At 29.3% G+C, this 22,500-nt stretch overlaps 1 protein-coding gene across 1 annotated transcript in view; it reads left to right on the top strand.

The window, feature by feature from the left end:
• Window positions 1–22,500, top strand: part of LOC136086681 (corticotropin-releasing factor receptor 2-like) — a 212,592-nt gene that overhangs the window by 156,279 nt on the left and 33,813 nt on the right. The window contains exon 8 of the mRNA XM_065808927.1: window positions 6,373–6,523. Within this exon, the coding sequence (XP_065664999.1) occupies window positions 6,373–6,523 (151 nt within the window). The remainder of the gene's footprint in view (window positions 1–6,372; window positions 6,524–22,500) is intronic.

Below are 22,500 nucleotides of genomic sequence, written 5' to 3'. Positions count from 1 at the left end.
AATATGTAATGCATGTAGTATCTATAGAACTTTAAAAATGTTTTATTTAGTATTCTAGAAAATTGTAAAAAAAAAAAAAAAATTAAGTATATAAGCAAAAGAATTTGAACCCATGCGTAGCACTTCAAACACTTTGGCATGTTATATCCTCTTTTAGTACAACTTAATAAACAAAAGACCAAAAACAATGTAATGATTTGTATTTTATCAAATTATATAAAACGGCATATAAATGCTGTAAATCAGATTAAGGAGATATCGCCGCAATGAAATTTTCAAGTAAAAGTAAATAATTTTTTATAGTTTACAGAACTTAAAGTTTACTAGTTAGATATTTGCATAGACTTTCGCTCACATAGATAAAATACAAATCATTACAGATTGTGGTTTCAAAAATATGGTTAACACGCTGCCGTCCATAATTATTTTAATGGTCATATTTTTTGATATAAAATATCAAAGTTCAATTTACTATTTAGAGAAAAACTGAAAACAGAATCTACATGAACTATGTTATCTTCCTATTACATAGGCTTCTAAAAAAATTAATTTAAGTTATATTAGTTCATAGTTTACTCGCCTATTAACCACTCTTAGCTACAATAATTGCCATATGTATTCTTAGCGTTCTACTTAACAACTTATCCAAGTTTATGTCACTTTTATAGCATTAACTAATATGTTTTTCCACATCTTTTGCACCATTTGGCATAAGCTTTTGACAATACTGACAATTGATCCCATAAAAATCCGATTAAAGAAAGATCTTTTGATTGGGGAGGCTAAATCATTCTATTCAACATTTATCATTCCTAAACTCAGTCAAATAACATATACAATGTTCTGAAAATAATGTTTTGTATTTAAGTCATACTTTTCTAAAAATAGTGAATGGTTTCTTTTTTCCCAACTTTACAAAGGAATTGCATGACTTTTTTTTGTGTCAAAGTAAACTACTTTTGCTCTTATTCCCTTTGTATATACAATGTCACCTGAGGCATTTCAACCATAACAGCCGCACACCTTAACACTACCGAATCCACCATGTTTTACAGTCAATAATAGACACTTTTCCTTTACAATCAGCAATAGTTGTTTATATATATATAAACAACTTTTTTTTAAATGTCTGCTCATACCCTCTAAATGTGTTCTATATAATAAAATAATACTAGAAATAAAAAATTTCGAAAACAAAATGTTTTTAGGGGTAGCTCAAGACCCTTAAACATCAGACAGGTCTATATAATTATCAAAAAATAGTTCTACAAAAGTATATCATGTTGGGTCTTAAAAGATGCAAAATTGTATAAAAACTTCAAGAATAGTTATCATTTTATAAAAAAACTATAATTTTACTGCCTAGAAAATGACATATTTAAACTAAAAACTAAAAATATGTTGTTGTTTTTTCTTATAACTTTTTTTTTTTAATGTTTTTTATAAAATAATGGTTATTTTTGAAGTTTTTATATAATTTCGCTTCTTTTGAGAACCAACTTGATATACTTTTGAAGAACAATTTTTTTGATAGTTATTTATTTTAAATTTATTTATTGTAAAAGGCAAATACAAAACAATGAAGTCCAATAAAAAACTGTTGTTTCTCTAGCTCAAAAAATAGTTTCCTAATGCGGACCATTTTATGCGGTATAGAGCTCCCTGCCATATGGCATGGTCTGTTGAAGCTTATTTAGAATGGTCTGTTGAAGCTTATTTAAAATACTTCTTTGCGAGATTGGCTTAGTAACAGCCCTGATATGAACTCTATTGAAAATTTGGGGAGCTGATGAAGAGGGAAGTGGCTGCCGATCTGATCACAATTCAAACTACCTTTAGAAATAATCATATATGTATGGGATCATTTTCAAATACAGGAGACAATACAGTGTTGCATTAATAGCTTGCTGCACAAAACTAAAGCTGTAATTGCTGTTAACAATGGTTCAATAATTAATAACATTTATTTGTAATAATATTAACTAGCTATCAAGACCTGTGCAATATAGGTCATGGTAAGTCTGTTCTACACCCGACTGTATCAAAACTTGTTCTAAATTTTGTCTATATAGTTCAATACATTTTAGTAAATTGCAAAAAATTTATTTATAAATTTTAAGTTCTTGGCCTTTAGTTAACAAATAATTTACTATATTTTAAAACATACTTATCAACTTCTTTATTTATTACATTGTTAAAGTATCTTTAACATAGAAGACAGTTGCGTAACATTTCCTTGGGTGTTTAGGAAACGAAGGCTATAATAAATTTCAGGGGCACCCAAAGTATAAATTGGTCTTTGAGGTAGCTAACTTCCACACATGGAGCGAACTCCAAACATTTATATGTTTATACTAATGTCAAATAAGGATGCTTTGCAAAAAATTGCGATGATTAGAGCTTGGGAACAAAAAAAAACCAAAAATGTAGCCCCACCTGCCCTAAACGTGAGAGCAACAATTAGATGAAATATGTTTTGTACTATTTTCAACTAGACTTATAATCATTGATTAATTTTAAGTTTCATAGTATTATCTCTCAGAGTTCAAAAATTATGACAATATAAAATTAAAGTCCCCTCATTTTGAGGGGACTTTAAACTTTATATTGTCAGAATTTTTGAACGCTAAAATATTTTACTATGAAATTTAATTTTATCAATAAATATAAATCTAGTTAAAAATAATACAAAAAAAATTCATCAACTTGTTGGTCTCACGTTTGGGGCAGGTGGAGTTACATTTTTGGGGCTTTTTTGTTTCCAAGCTCTAATCATCGCAATATTTTGCAAAGCATCCTTATTTGACATAAGTATAAACATATAAATGTTTGGAGTTTGCTTTATGTCTGGAAGTTTGCTATCTCAAAGACCAAAAAATGCTTTGGGCGCCCCAGATAAATTCTAACCCTCATATAAAGATTTATTTAAAAAGCAAAAATGGACAAAGAAAACAGTTATTTTAAATAATTTAGCTCAATCTGTTTAACATTTTGTATAGAAGATTTTCTGTAAAAAAAAAAGAAGGTGAAAATTATAGAAAAGAATAGGGCTTGCCTTGGAGCCAACAAGAAGGATCAATACCTGCCTGGATCCATGAGGTTAGGCAGTAGGAAAATTCATCAGCATAGGGAGAAAAGATATCAGCTAAAAACCGTCACAAAGAAAATCATGAAAGAATCCTAGTCAGTTTTTGGGTAGTATTAAGTGATGCGATAGGGTGAGTATGAAAAAGTCATTTAGCTTTAGGGTAGTAGTAAGTAGTATAGTGCGTTAGTAGTGCAATAGGTTGAGTATAAAGAAAAAGTATGAGATAATAGATTTGGAGAGATTGCATTGTTGGAACTACCTATTTCATCGTTGGAAGCATCTAAAGGCAAACAATGAGACACTGAACACAACCTTGGGTCAGAGGCAAGACACAAATTAGGGAGTGAAGGTTAGTGTTTAGGGTTGTCTGAAAAATAAGTCACAAAGTTGACTATCTGAGTATGAGATCAAAAAACACAATAGTTATGGGCTTTAGTGCTAGCAGGGTCAGTGGTTTTAGAGCCAAGCCATTCTGTGTGATGACTATTATAGTTACCAATAACAATATATATAACAAATATAGTTACCAATAGCAACAATATTTACAGAGGGATGGAGGGAAAGGGTGTGATTAGTTTTATCAGAAATTAAATCTAAAAGAGTGCATTATTGAGAAGATGGAGAACAATAAATGATAAATAGAAAGGTGATAAAGTGAAGAGTTGCTTAGCAGAAGCCTATAAAAGAATGGTCAGAGGATTTAAATCTGATATCTCCTCAAACAGGTGTATTGGTGCGTGAATTAAAAGGTAGTACCCATCAATAGTGAGATCTGAAGAAGGAATTGCCATGTTTAAATTAGTCTTACAAAGAGAAAGCAAGCTTGGTTATTTTTCAAAGCGGTAAGATTCATATAAAGGAAAGTAACTCCAAAGTTCATAAATAATAGTAAAAGATATTTTTATATCTTTCACAATTATTTGTGAAAGATAAAAAAATTATTTGGACATTCTCTTTTTATAAATAAGTATATTCTCTCTTTAAACAGATTATGTTTAATGAGATATATACTTATTTATAGATAGATCACGCCATCCCGAGCAATATTCTGTGCAGTTGTCTCTGACCTGCTATTTAAATTAAAGTTGTAACTAGGGTATTTTATATGGCCTTGACAATGCACAACTAAAGCACTAACAGAGGACACCATCCATGTGCAACATAGCACCATTAATTTTCTGATATTTTACAGCTGTTGATAGAACCAGCCTCTCTGAGAGCTACTACAAAGTTTAGGAAAAAATACTACCAGCAGGCCTCAGTACCAATAAACTAAGTTTTAGAACTGTACCCACATTAGGAGATAACTGGAAGTTGTATAGCCACTATTAAGAAGACACAAGCAAAAATATATTATTTGAGTCAAAAAGATTCAACATTTATTGTGCTAAGCAAGAAACAATTTTACACAGCTATACATATGCGTTACCCTAATAGATGAGGAAGGATTTCGAGGTTGATCAACATATTTATTCTGCTTATCCCTTTAGTTTTTACCTAGAATGCCTTTTTCAAGACAGTAGTTTAATGCAGTTAACATCTGCCCAAGATGAGTATTTTTATTGCGACATCATCTCTAGCCTTTACTCAACCAAAAGCCCAAGACAGAAGAATTTCAAGTCAAAGTTTTAATGATGGTTATGAGCCTTCCGTGTCTGGCCAGGTCAGATCCCCAGCCTGGGATCTGTCACTGACTCTAATCTGAATATAACATGGGTTCAGAACCTGACCTGGCCTTAATACTTAAGTCATTACAAAGAATCAAATGCATTTCATCTATACTGATAGCTAAGATTTTTATTATTATTGTATTTGTTAACAGGTGGTTTTTTAAGAAAGGTAAAATATGTTAATATAATCAAGGTAGTAAGTAAGGTAAATAAGAAAGGTAAAATGTTATATTTCATAACAAAATGAGAATAAAAAAGTGTTGTTTTCAAACTCAGTAGTGGTGTGACTTAATTAAGAACAAATCAAAAATTTTTAGATTCCCTTGATCTCTGACAGTTAATCGACTAAGTTTGCTTTGAAACCACAGTTTTAAAAACTACTTATTTAAAAGGGGTTAGTGCAAGGTCAGCTATGTTTAATAGACAACCATTATTTTTTCTGCCAGTAGTATCCATAATTAAAACTGTTAGACTAAAGAATTAAGTATTAGAACCACTAAAGCCAAGCTGGGATGATGTTTATGCAAACAATAAGACATGTTGTTGCAATTTAATCACCAAAATGTTAAAGACACCTTGTTGGAGATGCAGAGTTTATTGGCGCTCAAAACTTTCAGGATAGACACTGATAGACTATAAAAAAGAAAAAAAGAGTAAGGAAAGGATAAAATAAATAACTATATCACTTTATAATGTTTTTATGCAAAAAATAAAATATGTAAGTTTGGGGGAGCTAAAACTGGGAGCTTGTAGTTATATTTCTTGAAAAACATCAGATCATCAGTAAAAACTAAACAACTCTAAAGCTGTTTCACAACCCAGATTTTTGGCAAAAACATTGTTTTTGTACATAAAGTTCAAGTTGCCTTTCCCCAAAATTAAACAGGTTTTTCTTGTAAGTGATGAAATATTGAAAGAGATCAATAGAATGGTTGACTACATTTCTCTATTCTGGGCATCGTGGTTTTTTACCTTTGAATTTTCTGATTTTGCAGCTTTTGATATAAAACTTAATTTCATAAGTTTTTTTATTTTTGTCATATTATTTAAGAATAAAATATTTCATTAAAATAACAAATAAATTGTTTTAAAATTAATGTTTGCAAAAAGGTTTTTCGTCAGATGTTCAAAATAAAGTAAATAACTCTCTATCAAACTTTCCACTGACAAATTCATGAAATCATTAGAAATATAATAGAAACCGATTATTGTTGTTATTGTTATCATTGTTATTGTTGTTATTGTTGCTATTATTATTATTATTATTATTATTGTTACTATTATTATTGTTATTATTATTATTATTATTATTATTATTACTATAAAAACAGTTATAGTTAAACTAGTTAATGAAGTTTTTATTCTTTTTTACATTTTTTTTATCAATATTTTTTATCATAAAAAACAAAATTTTATAAAAATATAATAATCTTTTGTAACCATATTGCACTAAAGTATTTGAAAAAGATATATTTAAATTAGAACAGAGTTTGTTTTGAAGTGCTTACTCGGTTTTTTTATTTTTTTAGCTTTTAATTTATTTTACTATGATTTTATTTAACGCAATTTTAATATGATTTTAAAATACTTTTACTTTAACTTTTTTTCATTAAGAAGGGTTGCAGTTATGCGTATTTACTCTCACAACATTTTGTCTTGGTTGAAATCTTTTGGACATTTAATGAAGCCATATTTCACTTTCGAAAGTTTTTTATTGTTTTCGTTACAAGTTCATATATGTGGGTCTACTTTGTTGTTGGCTGGTGTAAGTTACTATAAAATAATATATGTTTATAAAAAAATATATATATATATATATATATATATATATATATATATATACATATATATTGTAGTAATGTAAACCTTATTTAGTAAAGAGTGTTTAATACAATAAATTAGTAATAATACATAAAAACTAAATGATTAAAAAACTTTAATTGATACATAACTTAGAGTTTACTCTAATTAGCGATCGTAGCTCTCAAAAATAAAACAACAAAAAATGTATACTAAAAATACTATAGAGTGTTTGTTGTAATGATATTAAAGTTGATTGTATGTTTGTTTTTATAGTTTCAAGTTCATTTGGCTTTTTTTATAAAATTAGAGATGGGCCGATTCCGACTCCAATTCTCTGATTCCACCGATTCTGAAGGAATCGTAAGAATTGCGATTCTCAACTTTTTTTAACGATTCCGATTCTTTTTTAAGAGACTTCTTAACAACTTCACTTCTTTTATTATTACTCCCTTGATAATTTAAGTTAATATATACACTGTATGCCGTTGAGATTTTTTTTTGTTTAATTTAAGTTAAATCTTCTTTTTCGCATTTAATATCATCGTTGAAGTTAAGTAATTGAAGGAAAACCTTAAACAACAGTAAACGTTGAAAATAAAAGTAAAAAATTATACTCTAAATTTCCATTATTTAATTTTTTTCAATTTTAATAAATTTACCGACGGTAAGTATTATTATAAAAATTTTATTTGCTTGTTTTATTATAATAATTATTATGTTAGTATTATTATTTTGTATTATTATAAATGCTGTTTTAATTTCAGAATGTAAACATTTATATATAGTGTCATTATCATACCGAAACGTAAAAAAGCGAGGTATGGGACTATTTTGTGATCAATTCAAATGACACTAACTCTGCAATATGCAATTTTTGCAAAACTGTTATATCCAAGGGTGGTAGCAGAGTTTGTCAGTCATATACAACATCGAACATGTGAAAGCATTTAAAAACCTTTCATAAATCTGAAATTTAAATCAGAAACATGATAAAGCTATCGTTTTCGATTTAAATATATGCGAAGATAGCTCTACTGCAGGATCATCTTGTAAATCCGGTCCTAATCCTACTTTTGAAACTCCTATGCCAAGGGAACCTCAATCTACTACATTCGCATCCGCATTCACAAATCTCAACTCTAAGTCTGAGGATGCGGAGATCAATACTAGAAGCTCTTCTTCCACTATTAGTTCTATAAAAATGAAGCCTATATCTTCATCTACTAAACAACCAACAAAACTCCAAGTGTTTGCAAAGACCAGGTCTCACACATCTACAGATCCAAAGGCAATAAAAATTACAAGGCTTATTGCTGAAATGATATGCACAGATAACTAACCTGTTAGTATAGTAGAAAATCCCGGTTTCAAGAAGTTACTACAGTTTTTGGAGCCAAGGTATACGATACCAAGCAGAAAATACTTTTCGACTACTGAAATTCCTAACATTTATCAGAAGGTATTATGTAAAATTCAGTTCTTGGTATAAAAACCGACATGTGGAGCTCAACAGCCAATGTTGATTCCATGAGCCTAACAGCACATTTCTTCACAGATGATATGAAACAAATTCACATTTAGCTTGACGTGGTACATTTTCCTTATGAGTCCCACACTGCAACTAATCTTGTTAACTTTATGAATGAATCACGTCTGTTTATTACTGCTAGAAACAATTGTAAAAAGGTTTTGTCAAACGCCAAAACCCACTATTCTCAGGTCATGAAATCTCGCATCTTATCTAAAAAATTAGGCTCTCGTGACTTCTGGATAATCTTTAATAATATCAATAATAAGAACAAATCTTTAATTCCACCTCTCTTGTATGGTTCAGACTTTGTCACCTCACCTAAAGACAAAGAAACAACTGAATTTTTTGCTAAAAACTTTCCATCAATATCATATCTTGATTCCACTAGTTGCGTTCTACCTGATATTACCAACAAACAGGTTGATCCATTGCTTGAAATTCGTATCACTCCAGCTTCTGTATCTAAAGTGGTTTCCTGCCTAGACTTTTTTACAGCTTGTGGCCCGGACAACATACCTGTTATTGTCTTGCAAAAGTGTTCTCCGGAGCTGTCGTCTATACTCTCAAAACTATTTAACAAGTGCTTATCAGAGTCTTGTTTTCCAGCCTGCTGGAAAGCGGCATCTGTTATCCCTATCTTCAAAAATCCTGGAGAGCGATCTGACTCGTCTAACTACTGTCTCATAAGTCTTCTTCCTATCATAGGCAAGGTTTTTGAATCTTTAATTAACAAACACTTAATTTCTCATCTTGAATCTAATAACTTACTTTCTGACAATCAATATGGATTTCGATCGTCTCGTTCTACAGCTGATTTGCTAACAGAAATAACTGATATGTTTTATCGTGCATTAGATAGATAGGTGGAGAGGTTAAGGTCGTCGCTCTTGACATTTCAAAAGCTTTTGACAAAGTTTGGCATGCGATCTTCTCTATAAGCTTTCTTCTTATGGTGTATCCAGCAACATTTTTAAGATTATTGAATCCTTCCTTTCCAATCGTAGTTTAAAAGTTGTCTTCAATGGGCAGCACTCTTCTTCTTATTCTGTAACTTTAGGGGTTCCTCAAGGTTCTATCCGTGGCCCAATACTCTTTTTAATTTACATAAACGGTCTTCCAGATATTCTCTTATCAAAGGTGATATTGTTTGCTGATGATACTACCATTTATTCTTGTCGTGATAAGAAACCAACGCCCTCTGATTGCTTGGAGAGGGCATTTGAGCTTGAAAAGAATCTCACTACTGCTACAGCAGCGGCTGGTGAACTTCAATAGAGATGAAATTCAATTTTTTTTAGCCAATCTTTATCGCAATAATTTCGATCTTCCTATATATATAAACGGTGATGTACTCGACGAGTCATCTACTCTTCATCTTCTAGGATTAACTCTTGCTTTCAATCTTTCTAGGAAACCATTTATCAAATTAGTTGCAAAACTAGCATCTGCTAAGGTTGCATCTCTTGATTGAGCTTCTCACTTTCTTACTTCGGATTCTATTCTCTAACTCTATAAATCTCAAATCCGGCCTTGTATGGAGTGCTGTTGCCATATCTGTGGCGGATCTTCAAATGATGCCCTTTCTCTTTTAGACAAGGTGCAAAAACGCATTGTAAATATAGTTGGACCTGCTCTTGTAGCCAACCTCCAACCATTATCACATCGTCGTTATGTTGCTTCTCTTTCTCTTTTTTTCAAACACTATAATTGGCACTGCTCTAAAGAGCTTGCGTTTCTTGTGCGATCTAATAAAATTCATTCTTGTGTTACTTGTCATTCAATTAAGTCTCATCTTTTTTCTGTGACTGTTCCTAAGTGCTCCAAAAACGCTTATTCGCCTAGTTTTTTTCCTCGAACACCAGCTCTTTGGAGTTCGCTTCCTTCATCTTGTTTTCCTGATTCATATAATTTGCAATCTTTTAAGTTGTCCATCAGTCGTTATCTTGCTCTACAATCTTCATCTTTTTTCTTTCAGTAACTTCCAACTTTAATTAATGGCTGCTTGCAGCCTTGTTGGAAGCGAAGATGTTTTATTAAAAAAAAAAAAAAAAAAAAACTCGAGCGTTGGGGACTACTTGAAAAACTCAATGTAGTAGTTATTATTATTATTATTATTGTTATTATTACTATTATTATTATTATGTATTTCGCCGATAAGAAAAGTTTACAAGTTTATGCAATACAAATATATAAATACATAGCTGGGGCAAGAAGAAGACAAGTTCTGTCTTATCACCAAGCCCCTTTAAATAAAAATGTCAATAATAAAAATACAAAACAAAGTAACTCGTAAAATAAACGTTAAACAAAACGTTGCGTTAAAATTAAATAACGATAAATAAAAACTTAAAAACATTTTACGCTATATTACAGTGTAATATATCCAAAAGTATACGAAGATTTTTTAATTAATTATTTTAATTAAATTATTTTTTTCCTAACTGGTTTTAGATTTATAAACCTTTTGAATTTAAATCATAAAATAACAGATAATACACGAACAACAAACAAACAAACAAAAAAACATTTTTTAAAAACATTTTTAGTATCATAATGTGTCTTTTATATATTTAAAGTTTATTATATCAGATAAAAAACAACGTCATAATGTACAAATTGAACTGTATATAGAATATATATTTAAACCATATTTATAAAGAAATAGACAAACGCTTCAGAAATCAAAGGCTTCAGAAAAATTTTAATTCGTTGTCATTTATTAAAAGCTTTTGCTTAAGTTTGTTTTTAAATTGTTTAATAGAAGAAATAGTTTTTAAATCATTATTTAATAGCATGTTCCATAGTTTAGGACCTCTGTTAGCAATTGAGAACTTAGTAACAGAGTAATAGGTTTTAGGTTGAACATGATTGTTTTCTGAAAATCGTGTTGGGTATAGATCATATATTTTTTCCCAAAAAGAGTTAAATAAAATAGGTGTTATTTTTTTATTTATTTTGAACATAAAAATAAGAATTTGATAAAGTTTTAGTTGAAATACGTTGAGAATATTAAATTTAATGAATAGAGGTTTAGTGTGTGAGAAGCGATCTACATTTCCAATAATTCTTAAAGCATGCTTTTGTTTAATTAATAGTTTATTTATTTTAGTTACGTTAGTGCTACACCAGGCAACGTTTGCATAACTTAGGTAGCTATGAATAAATGAAAAATAAATGTATTTTAAACAGGTTTGATTTAATAACTGCTTAGCTTTGTAAAGTAGACCAATATTTTTCGAAATTTTATTTTGAATTATATTTATGTGCTCCTTCCAACTCACATTTTCATCAATTACAATACCAAGAAATAACAATGAACGCTCTCTTATTATACAAGAGTTATTTACAACTAAAATTGGAAGATTTAATGGGATGAGTCTCTTTTCATGAAGACGATGGAAGAAATTATATTTTGTTTTTTTTATGTTTATGGATAATTTATTTGCTATAAACCATTCACTTAGTTTTGCAAGCTCTTTGTTTACTGTTTCAAATAAAGAATTAATATCCTTATCAGAATAAAATAAGTTGGTGTCGTCTGCAAATAGGATTACTTAAGATACTTGATTAAGATACTTGAAAATTTATTTAAGTCATTTATGTAAATGAGGAATAAAAGGGGCCCTAAAATTGATCCTTGTGGGACGCCGCTGGAAATTGTCGCTAAATCCGTTTTACTATCATTAAACGAGATGTACTGTTTCCTGTTTGCTAGATAACTTTTAAACCATGCTAAGTTAAAACTTATGATGCCATAATTTTTAAGTTTGTGCAGGAGAATATTATGATCCACCGTATCAAGAGCCTTACTTAGATCAATAAAGACGCCTAAAGTAAATTTGTTTTCATCAAAAGCTTTAAATATTTCGTGTACTTGATGAATGATTGCATGATCGGTTGAATGGCCAGATTTGAACCCAAATTGTTTATCGTAAAGAATTTTATTATTAGTTAAAAAAGAAAACAGTCTGTTATACATAACACGTTCTAAAATCTTGGAAAAGCAGGTAAGAATTGAGATTGGTCTGTAGTTTGAGACATCAGAAGGATCACCTGTTTTATAGATTGGTGTAACCTTTGCACATTTTAAGTTTTCAGGAAAAACTCCGTGTTTTAAAGATAAATTAAAAATATGTAAAAGTGGTATTTTTATAAAACTTATTGATTTAATAATGACAATGCTACTGACATCATCAGCACCCGAACTTTTATTAGGTTTTAGTAAAGAAACTGAGTTTAATACTTCATCTTCTGTAAGTTCATGATTAGACATGACAGATTTATTAGTGTTAGGTATGAACGAAAGTTTGTCTGAGATGGTCCTATTTTAGAGGCTAAATTCGAACCTACATTAACAAAAAATTTATTAAGTGTTTCTGCAACTAATGATTTATTTACAATTAAGTTATTATTAATTTTAAGATTAGTTGGGAGTGCATTTCGGTCCAGGTTTTTCTTGCCAATTACCTCTTTAATAATGTTCTATGTTTTTTGTGTACTGTTGTTTTTCTTTAATTTTTCAGAATAATAGTTTTTTTTTGAGCGTTTTAGAACAGATTCAAATAAACGTTTATAACTTTTATAAGTAGTTTCATTTACCAAAGTTCTTTTTTTAAGAAACTTACAATATAATCGTTGTTTAATATTGGAAGATTTAAGGATTCCCTTCGTTATCCATGGTTTTTAAATGCGTTTTCGATTTGACTAATTTAGTAATTTTAGGGAATGCTTCATTATAATGAGTAAAAAATTCAGTTAAGAAGATATCGTAGGCTTCATTGGCATTTTGATTTTTTAGCGTCTCGTTCCAATTTACACACGATATAAGATAATGAAAATATTTTATGGATGTATCGTTTATAATTCGTGTTGTAACTTTTTTTTATAAGCATCAGGCAGAATGCATTTATTTGATATAATAAAAATCGGAAAGTGATCCAAAATGTCCGTTTTAAATATTCCAGTTTTAATTTTTTTTATTGATAAATTCATTAGTTATAATTTGGTATATAGTAGTTAGAGATAATGCCAGAAATATTGTTTCTGCTATGGAAGTCGGGGTGTTTACAAATATTTCTTGTCTTGCCCATACACTTCAGTTGGTTGTGAAAGACGGCTGCCTCGACAATGAACGCATATTTTTACTAACTGCTACCTGTAGAAGAATAGTAGGACACTTTAAACATTCGGTTAAGTCATACAAACTTTTGAGACAATCTCAGGAGATTCTGGGACTGCCTAAACACAGCATTATTCAAGATGAGCCAACTAGATGGAATAGCACCTTCCACATGCTGAACCGTTTAATTGAACAAAAAGATGCGATTCTGTTGGTAACGCCACATTTCCCAAAAGCTACTCGACAAAACAAGAAGCTGTCAACCGGAGACGTGCTTGAAGAGGTCACGCTTACTGCAAGTTAATCGAAAGTCACCACATAAGAAGTTATCCCAATAATAAATGCAGTTAACATGTCAATTGATCGCATCAAGGACTACGGAAATTTTGAAGAATCTCCGTTTCAATCTTTGCATCGACGTTACGGAGACTGCGAGAACGAGCCTATATATGCTTTTGCAACAATACTAAATCCCAGATATAAAAACAAGATTTTTAGGAGCAGGACGATGGCTGTGAAAGCTGTTACTTTATTAATTGGCGAGTTAAACGCATTGAACATAGACGAGGGTCATGAAATTAAAGCTGCTGAAAATCAAAAACCTACCACACCTGCTCCAGGTGCTGTCTGGTCATTATATAACCAATTAATCAACACAAATTCTGTAGTAAGTATTGTGCTTCTATATTAGTTTTGTACTTTACATATTGCAAACCTATACATTTTTTTAATGTTTTAGATTTATACTGCGCATTGCACAATGTCATACGAAGTAGCAGTGCACTTGGAAGAACCTCTACTTGCAAGTCACGAGGACGTCTTTGAATACTGGAGGAAATCCAAATTTTTTAACATAAAAAAACTAGCACAGAACTATTTAGGGACGCCTCTATGTACAGTGTTTTCGGAGCGGTTGTTTAGTACTGCGGGTCTTATCTGCGACCGGAAAAGAAGCCGGGTAACTCCGGAACGAGTGTTTTTGAACAAGAACCTCCCGTTTCTTAACTTTCAGTACTAACGATACTAATATCATATGTAAATGCTGATTGAAAAGAAAACATTCTGTGTATCTGATCACTTTACCATTACTTATGGCTATATTATTTGTTTCTTAATAATAATAAGTTCCATACAAACATATATATATTGTTTAATATTATGATACTTGTTAAGTTGCTATTATATCACAGAGCCGACGACACGATTTTCAAATAGAGGGGGAACACTCCCTTATTTCGAAAAAAAAAGTCTTTTTAGAAAGGGGCATGCTGGGTCTTGGTGTCTTTGGTCCTATTTCACCTGGACCAATATAACTAATTTTGGTGTTTTCACTTTTAAAATCTGCAGAAGTATTAAATTAACATGATATAACGGTTAAATTATTAATTTAACTACCAGTTTTAATTAAAATAATAAAAATTGCAAAAGAATCGGAATCGGTAAAGAATCGGAATCGGTAAAGAATCGGAATCGCAACAGAGAATCGGAATCGGTATTTTTCGGAATCGGCCCATCTCTATATAAAATCAATAGTGAGGAAGTTAAATGCTAGTTTTCTACTATAACAATTTATTATGTTACATAAAACAAAGTTTTTACTAAAAATGCATTTTCAAATATATGTTTTGTCTGATTCCTTGATTAATGAAAAAAAAAATGTGTAAATGCGCAATTGATAGTTTTAAGTTTATTTAAAAATAGTTTATTCATTGCAATGATTTCGCAAATGGCGGGAAAAAAGCTACCAAAAAATATAAAAAGATTGAATTATAAAATATGAAATGTACAGTTGGAAGCAAAAAAAATTGTTGTGTACAACAATTTCAAAATATGATATAAGAATTATATTAAAAAAATCTGGTTAAAGAAAAATTATTATACGTCTCAGTACATTTAAAACATTTTAAAAACCACTAATGTTGATTAGTTAATACTTATGTTATTAACTCACGTGCGCAGATACTGTTTAAACTAAATATTTATTTTGAATACTTAATACTAAGGAGGCAATCCTTTTATAAAACATTTCTGTAAAAATTACTTAGGTAACATACTAAGTTTAGGTAATATTACTTAGGAACCATATTTTAACTAATGATCAATTTATGATAGTAATTTTAAATTTATCTATAAATCATAAATTCTTTTATTGTAAAAACTTAATAAGACTTAAAAAAAAAAAAAGAAATTGACTAAGTACAGTTAAAATAAAAATTGTTCTTAGTTAAATACAGCAATTGTTATTAAAATAATTTATTAAATATTTTTATTAAAATAACAATAAAATAAGAACTTCAATCATATGAAAAAAGGATTTTTACCCCCATAAAATGAAAGTAATCAAAATAAGAGAAACAAAAAAAAAATTAAAAGATAGATTTAAAGTTATATATAATATTCATCAATGAAGGGAACTAAAGTACCATATTATCGACTATGAAACTATTTTGAATGCATTTTTAAAACATAAATAATTTTATGAAAGTTTAGTATATGCATTTTTCAAATTACATTTTGATTATTTGTCAAACTTTGTTTTTTTAAAACTCTGATTTCTTTTTCAACAGTTTATTTTTGTATAACCAGTTATGACCAGGGGTTATTTTGGTTAGTGGATTGTTGACTTTAACTATAATTCTTTGTAAACTCGTTTGTAAAGTCATTAAAAAAACCAATAAGAAAAACATTATTGATATATTATATGATTATATGTTGATGCTAAGCACATATTTAATGATATATGTAGTCCACCAACTGCTCATACTACTAATATTAGTTTGGTGTTGTAAATAACGGGTGATGCGGTAGTTATCGGACAAATCCTAATTTCATTATTTGAGCATAATAATTAGTTTTTGTGGTTTTATGCATAGGCATAAACGTTCTATAAAATATAAACTTTATTATTTGAAACACAATTATTTAAAATGAGATTAATTGCAGCTGACCGAGAATCTTTTCGAAAGCGACTAAAAATGTTTTTTGTAAATAAATCTAATATAAAATAAAAAATAATCGTAAATCATTTTGAAAAGGAAGGATTTGCTCGAAGTACAATATATAATAACCTAAAAAAACTTGAAACTGTTCAATCGTTTTCTGATAAAAAGCACCCTGGTCGTCCGACATCCTTGGACTAGAGAAAAGAAAGCCGAATTATTGAGACTTGCCAACAATCGAAAAGGGGTCAGTCAGAGAAAAATAGGTATTAAATTCGGTGTAAATCAATCGACAATTGGTCTTCAGTTAAAAAAATGAATATTAAATATAGAAAAAGTGAAAAAACTCCAAAATACACTATAGAACAACAAATAAAGGCAAAGAAAAGAAGCAGGAAACTAGTTAACCAACTCTATAACACAAAATCGTTTCTAGTCATCAATGACGAAAAATACTTTTGTTTTACAGGGGACAACATGCCTGGAAATTCTGGATACTACACAAACAACAAAAAGACATGCCCAGAAAGTGTTCGTTTTATAGGAAAAGAGAAATTTCCAAAAAAATTATTAATGTGGATTGCCATATCTGACCGTGGTATGTCCGAGCCATTGTTTCGCACTTCCAAGGCTGTAGCGATAAATTCACCAATCTATATTAATGAATGTTTAGAAAAACGACTTCTTCCATTTATTCACAAGTATCATGGAGACTTTAACTATTTATTTTTGCCAGATTTAGCAAGTTCTCATTATTCTAAAGATTCTCTAAATTGGATGAACCAATATGTCTATTACGTTGATAAAGAATCCAATCCCCCAAATGTGCCTCAAGCACGACCAATTGAAAATTTTTAGGGACATTTGGCACAGAAGGTTTACGAGGGAGATTGGCAAGCTTCAACAGAGCAAGTTTTGATTGATTGCATTAAACTAAAACTACAAGAAATTGATTTAAACTTTTTACAGTCGCATATGAAAGGCGTCAGAGCAAAATTGAGATCAATTGCAGATGGTGGTGTTTTTTCATATAAAAAATATATATTTTTTTAAATGCTTTATTTAAAATAGATATAATAGAAGTTTGTTTTTTTATTTATAAATAAGTTATTGACATTTTTATTATGTCCGATAACTTCCGCATCACCCGTTACATGTTTGTATGCATTATTGATACATTAACATGTTTAATGTTGCTAAGTATTGTTTTTTATTGAAGTAACTTTTTACTATTGCTTCATTGATGTGTACTGTTAATAAGTTACTTGTTATAACAATAACAACAACAACAACAACAACAACAACAACAACAACAACAACAACAACAATAAAAAGTTATATCAATGTTTTTATTTTAAACGAATTTCAAATCAGAGTGGAAATGTTTTTAATTTAATACATTTCTTTTTTTGATAATATTTATAAAACATTAGGTTTTACTTTAAGTTTGCTAAAGTTAACATGATTATATTCTAACATTAATATAATCATCTCTCGAAAGGGTTTTATTTGGAACCGCTGTAACCATTAAACTCAATTTCTTCATATTGATATATATATATATATATATATATATATATATATATATATATATATATATATATATATATATATATATATATATATATATATATATATATATATACATATATATATGCTTGATTTGGAATCGTTGTATGCATCAAACTCAATTTTTACGTACTGAGATATGTATACATATATATTTTTATAATGTTTTTTGTATAAAAGTGTACAAAAAAATTGCTTGTTCATTTAAAAGTTATCAATATTAAAAACGCAATTATTTTATGTAATAGATCTGATATATATAGTATTAAAATAAAAAAATACACTTATTTGTTGGTACTCAGAATTTCATGGCATGCAGCAATCGTCGGCTTTATATTCTATATAAAATATATGGCTGCTTATTGCCGCTAGACATGAAACTCATAGTATTAACAAAAAGTTGTATTTTTTTCATTTTATTACTATATATATATATATATATATATATATATATATATATATATATATATATATATATATATATATATATATATATATATATATATATATATATATATATATAGTTCTATAGTTTGTTGGCTTTAGGAAGAGCGGAAGGAAAAAAGTGATTCTTACGCCAACACATACGTCACTTTTAATTACTTTTGACTTTCGTCCAACATTTCCGTGTTGGACGAAAGTAAAAACCATTAATTTAATTACAAATTAATCGTTTTTTAAAAAAACCACAAAAACGCAAATTTAATTGACCAGAATGTTTTTAAAAACATTCTGAATGTTTTTATAACATTTTGAATGTTTTTAACAATATAAACAATGTTTTTATTTTTATTTTTTTTAATAAAATGTTTTTATTTTTATTTTTTTTAATAAAATGTTTTTATTTTTATTTTTTTTACTGTAAATCATGCGCGAAGTGTTGCTACATCGACTATCTTATAGCCTGACTCGCAAGGGAGTGCTGCTACATCGACTGACAAATAGCCTGACTCGCAAGGGATTGCTGCTACATCGACTGACAAATAGCCTGACTCGCAAGGGAGTGCTGCTACATCGACTGACAAATAGCCTGACCCGCAAGGGAGTGCTGCTACATCGACTGAGGGTTTGGTTGGGGCAGGCAGTCTATCATTATTAAAAAAAAAAATTCCGGTCTTGCATTTTAATTTTTACTTTTTGTCAACAAAATATCGAAAAAACTTTCGGACAACATCTAAGGGTTCTATATATATATATATATATATATATATATATATATATATATATATATATAATATATATATATATATATATATATATATATATATATATATATATATATATATATAGAACCCTTAGATGTTGTCCGAAAGTTTTTTCCATATTTTGTTGACAAAAAGTAAAAATTAAAATGCAAGACCGGAATTTTTTTTTTTTAATAAAGATAGACTGCCTGCCCCAACCAAACCCTCAATCGATGTCGCAGCACTCCCTTGCGGGTCAGGCTATTTGTCAGTCGATGTAGCAGCACTCCCTTGCGAGTCAGGCTATTTGTCAGTCGATGTAGCAGCACTCCCTTGCGAGTCAGTCTATAAGATAGTCGATGTAGCAACACTCCGCGCATGATTTACAGTAAAAAAGATAAAAATAAAAACATTTTATTAAAATAAATAGAAATAAAAACATTCTATTAAAAAAAATAAAAATAAAAACATTGTTTATATTGTTAAAAACATTCAGAATGTTTTCAAAACATTCAGAATGTTTTCAAAACATTCAGAATGTTTTCAAAACATTCAGAATGTTTTCAAAACATTCAGAATGTTTTCAAAACATTCAGAATGTTTTCAAAACATTCAGAATGTTTTTAAAAACATTCTGGTCAATTAAATTTGCGTTTTTGTGGTTTTTTTATATAGCAATTAATTTGTAATTAAATTAATGGTTTTGACTTTCGTCCAACACGAAAATGTTGGACGAAAGTCAAAAGTAATTAAAAGTGACGTATGTGTTGGCGTCAGAATCACTTTTTTCCTTCCGCTCTTCCCAAAGCCAACAAACTATAGATCTATATATATATATATAGTTCTATAGTTTGTTGGCTTTAGGAAGAGCGGAAGGAAAAAAGTGATTCTTACGCCAACACATACGTCACTTTTAATTACTTTTGACTTTCGTCCAACATTTCCGTGTTGGACGAAAGTAAAAACCATTAATTTAATTACAAATTAATCGTTTTTTAAAAAAACCACAAAAACGCAAATTTAATTGACCAGAATGTTTTTAAAAACATTCTGAATGTTTTTATAACATTTTGAATGTTTTTAACAATATAAACAAAGTTTTTATTTTTATTTTTTTTAATAAAATGTTTTTATTTTTATTTTTTTTAATAAAATGTTTTTATTTTTATTTTTTTTCTGTAAATCATGCGCGGAGTGTTGCTACATCGACTATCTTATAGCCTGACTCGCAAGGGAGTGCTGCTACATCGACTGACATATAGCCTGACTCGCAAGGGAGTGCTGCTACATCGACTGACAAATAGCCTGACTCGCAAGGGAGTGCTGCTACATCGACTGACAAATAGCCTGACCCGCAAGGGAGTGCTGCTACATCGACTGAGGGTTTGGTTGGGGCAGGCAGTCTATCATTATTAAAAAAAAAAAATTCCGGTCTTGCATTTTAATTTTTACTTTTTGTCAACAAAATATCGAAAAAACTTTCGGACAACATCTAAGGGTTGTATATATATATATATATATATATATATATATATATATATATATATATATATATATATATATATATATATATATATATATATATATATATATATGTATATATATATATATATATATATATATATATATATATATATATATATATTATATATATATATATATATATATATAATATAGATAAATCGTTTGATTTAGTGTTGTATTAAAATAATACAAAACTCTTGTTCGTTGAAAAGTGCTCAATATTTAGGAAATTTATTTTGGTTATATATAAATTTCAAAACAGAGCGATTTATAATAATAATTAAAAACGATAAATAGAAAACTTTAGTTATGGAACTTAAAGTTTCTTGCCTTACGGCAATCATCAGCCATTAAATGAAAAATTAAACGCTAAATTACATTTAGAATTACGGCGGCGTGAGTTTTAATGACTCCATGGAAACAAAATTTAAACGTATATATAAATTTAGTATAACGTGGCGTAAACCAACTAGGATCAATCTTTGGTATCAAAAGAGGAGATAAGGAACTAATTTGTGTGCCTGCAGTTCGAGATTATTTCGCTCCTTGTATTTAGCAGGTTTTCTCCTTTATACATCAAAATTTGGAACTTCTCGTTCAAACAAAGGTTACAAACTCTCGATGTTGGGTTGTATGGTTTGCATTTTTTAACAATCCTCCATCTGTCAAAAGGTGTAAAGTTATTATCTTTTAATTTCCATACTTCTTTTGATAGCTCTGTATGATTCTTGTACCTAACTGCATTAAAAGATTTTAGGTGGTTTGCATACCGAACTTTAAAAGGTGTTTCGCTAAGTCCAAAATACACTTTTTCTTTATATTCCGGGTTATTTGAATAGATGGTGGCCTGATAAGCAATGTTGTTGGAAAGGCAATGGTTGTTCATAGGACATTTGGTTTTGTCAATGCAGTTGCATTTAATTTCATTAGTTTTTGCCTCCTTATGTAAAATGCTTTTATTGTGAGAGTTAATAATGGATTTTATGTTTGGCATGCAGGAATAACTTATTTTGATTGTGTTTCTATTAAATATTTTACGAAGTCTGTGGTTAACTGGATAGTGGAGGTCGATGAAGTTCAAAAAATATTTACCTATTTTTGTAACAACATTTGCACTGAAAGGAGGACTATACCAAATTATCTTGCGTTTATGGTTGCCGTTTGCTGATTTTATACTTGGATGGTGTGCAAGTTTGCAATCGTAACCCGATATTTTCAAGGCTTCTTGATAAGGAGGAACTTTCTTTAAAAATCGATTCACTCAACGATGCTGCTGATAATCTTAATTAAATAGTTTTAGGAATACTTTTTATTACACTAATATGTATATAATTCAGTATATTATCTGGTTTGCGATATGGCTGAAAAGAACCATCGTTAAGGCTTAGCGTTAAATCGAGATAGTTAACTATTTTCAAAATACATTTAGATAAGAAGATTGTTCTTTTTACCAATTTGTACAAAATATTTCTTTATCTTCTCCCTTTCCTGACCACTTTTATTCCTAAACATAGCTAGTCCATCCTCTCGATATATACCGAAATTGCTTTTATCATAAAACTGCGAGATTTGATACAAAATAAAAATCCCTACTAATTCGCAAATCTCCGCACCATTAAAGGACCCATAGTGACATCAAATAATCCTCCCTTTTTCTTAATCCAAGCAGTTCCAATGCTAAATAATAATGATTTACTTGCACGGTGTATAAAACTCTTTTGTTCGCTATTTATTGTTAGATGTTGCTCTGCCAAAGTTATTGCATTTTTTAGTAGGTTTTCATTAATCGATGGATAAAAATCATTTTGATGTATTTTGTTGAATAAAGAAGAAAACCTACTAAATACAAGGAGCGAAATAATCTCAAATTGTAGGCACAAAAATAAGTATCTTATCTCCTCTTTTGATACCGAAAATTGAGCCTGGTTGCTTTACATTACGTTTACGTCAAGTTATACTAAATTTATATATACGTTAAAATTTTGTTTCCACGGAGTCATTAGAACTCACGCCACCGTAATTCTAATTGTAATTTAACGTTTAATTTTTAAATTTGTAATATATGGCTGATGA

This window comes from Hydra vulgaris, chromosome 11 (assembly GCF_038396675.1).
Source record: "Hydra vulgaris chromosome 11, alternate assembly HydraT2T_AEP".
Taxonomy (NCBI): Eukaryota; Metazoa; Cnidaria; class Hydrozoa; order Anthoathecata; family Hydridae; genus Hydra; species Hydra vulgaris.
The sequence above is the reverse complement of the archived record's forward strand: the minus strand, read 5'-3'. Positions and strand labels throughout refer to the sequence as shown.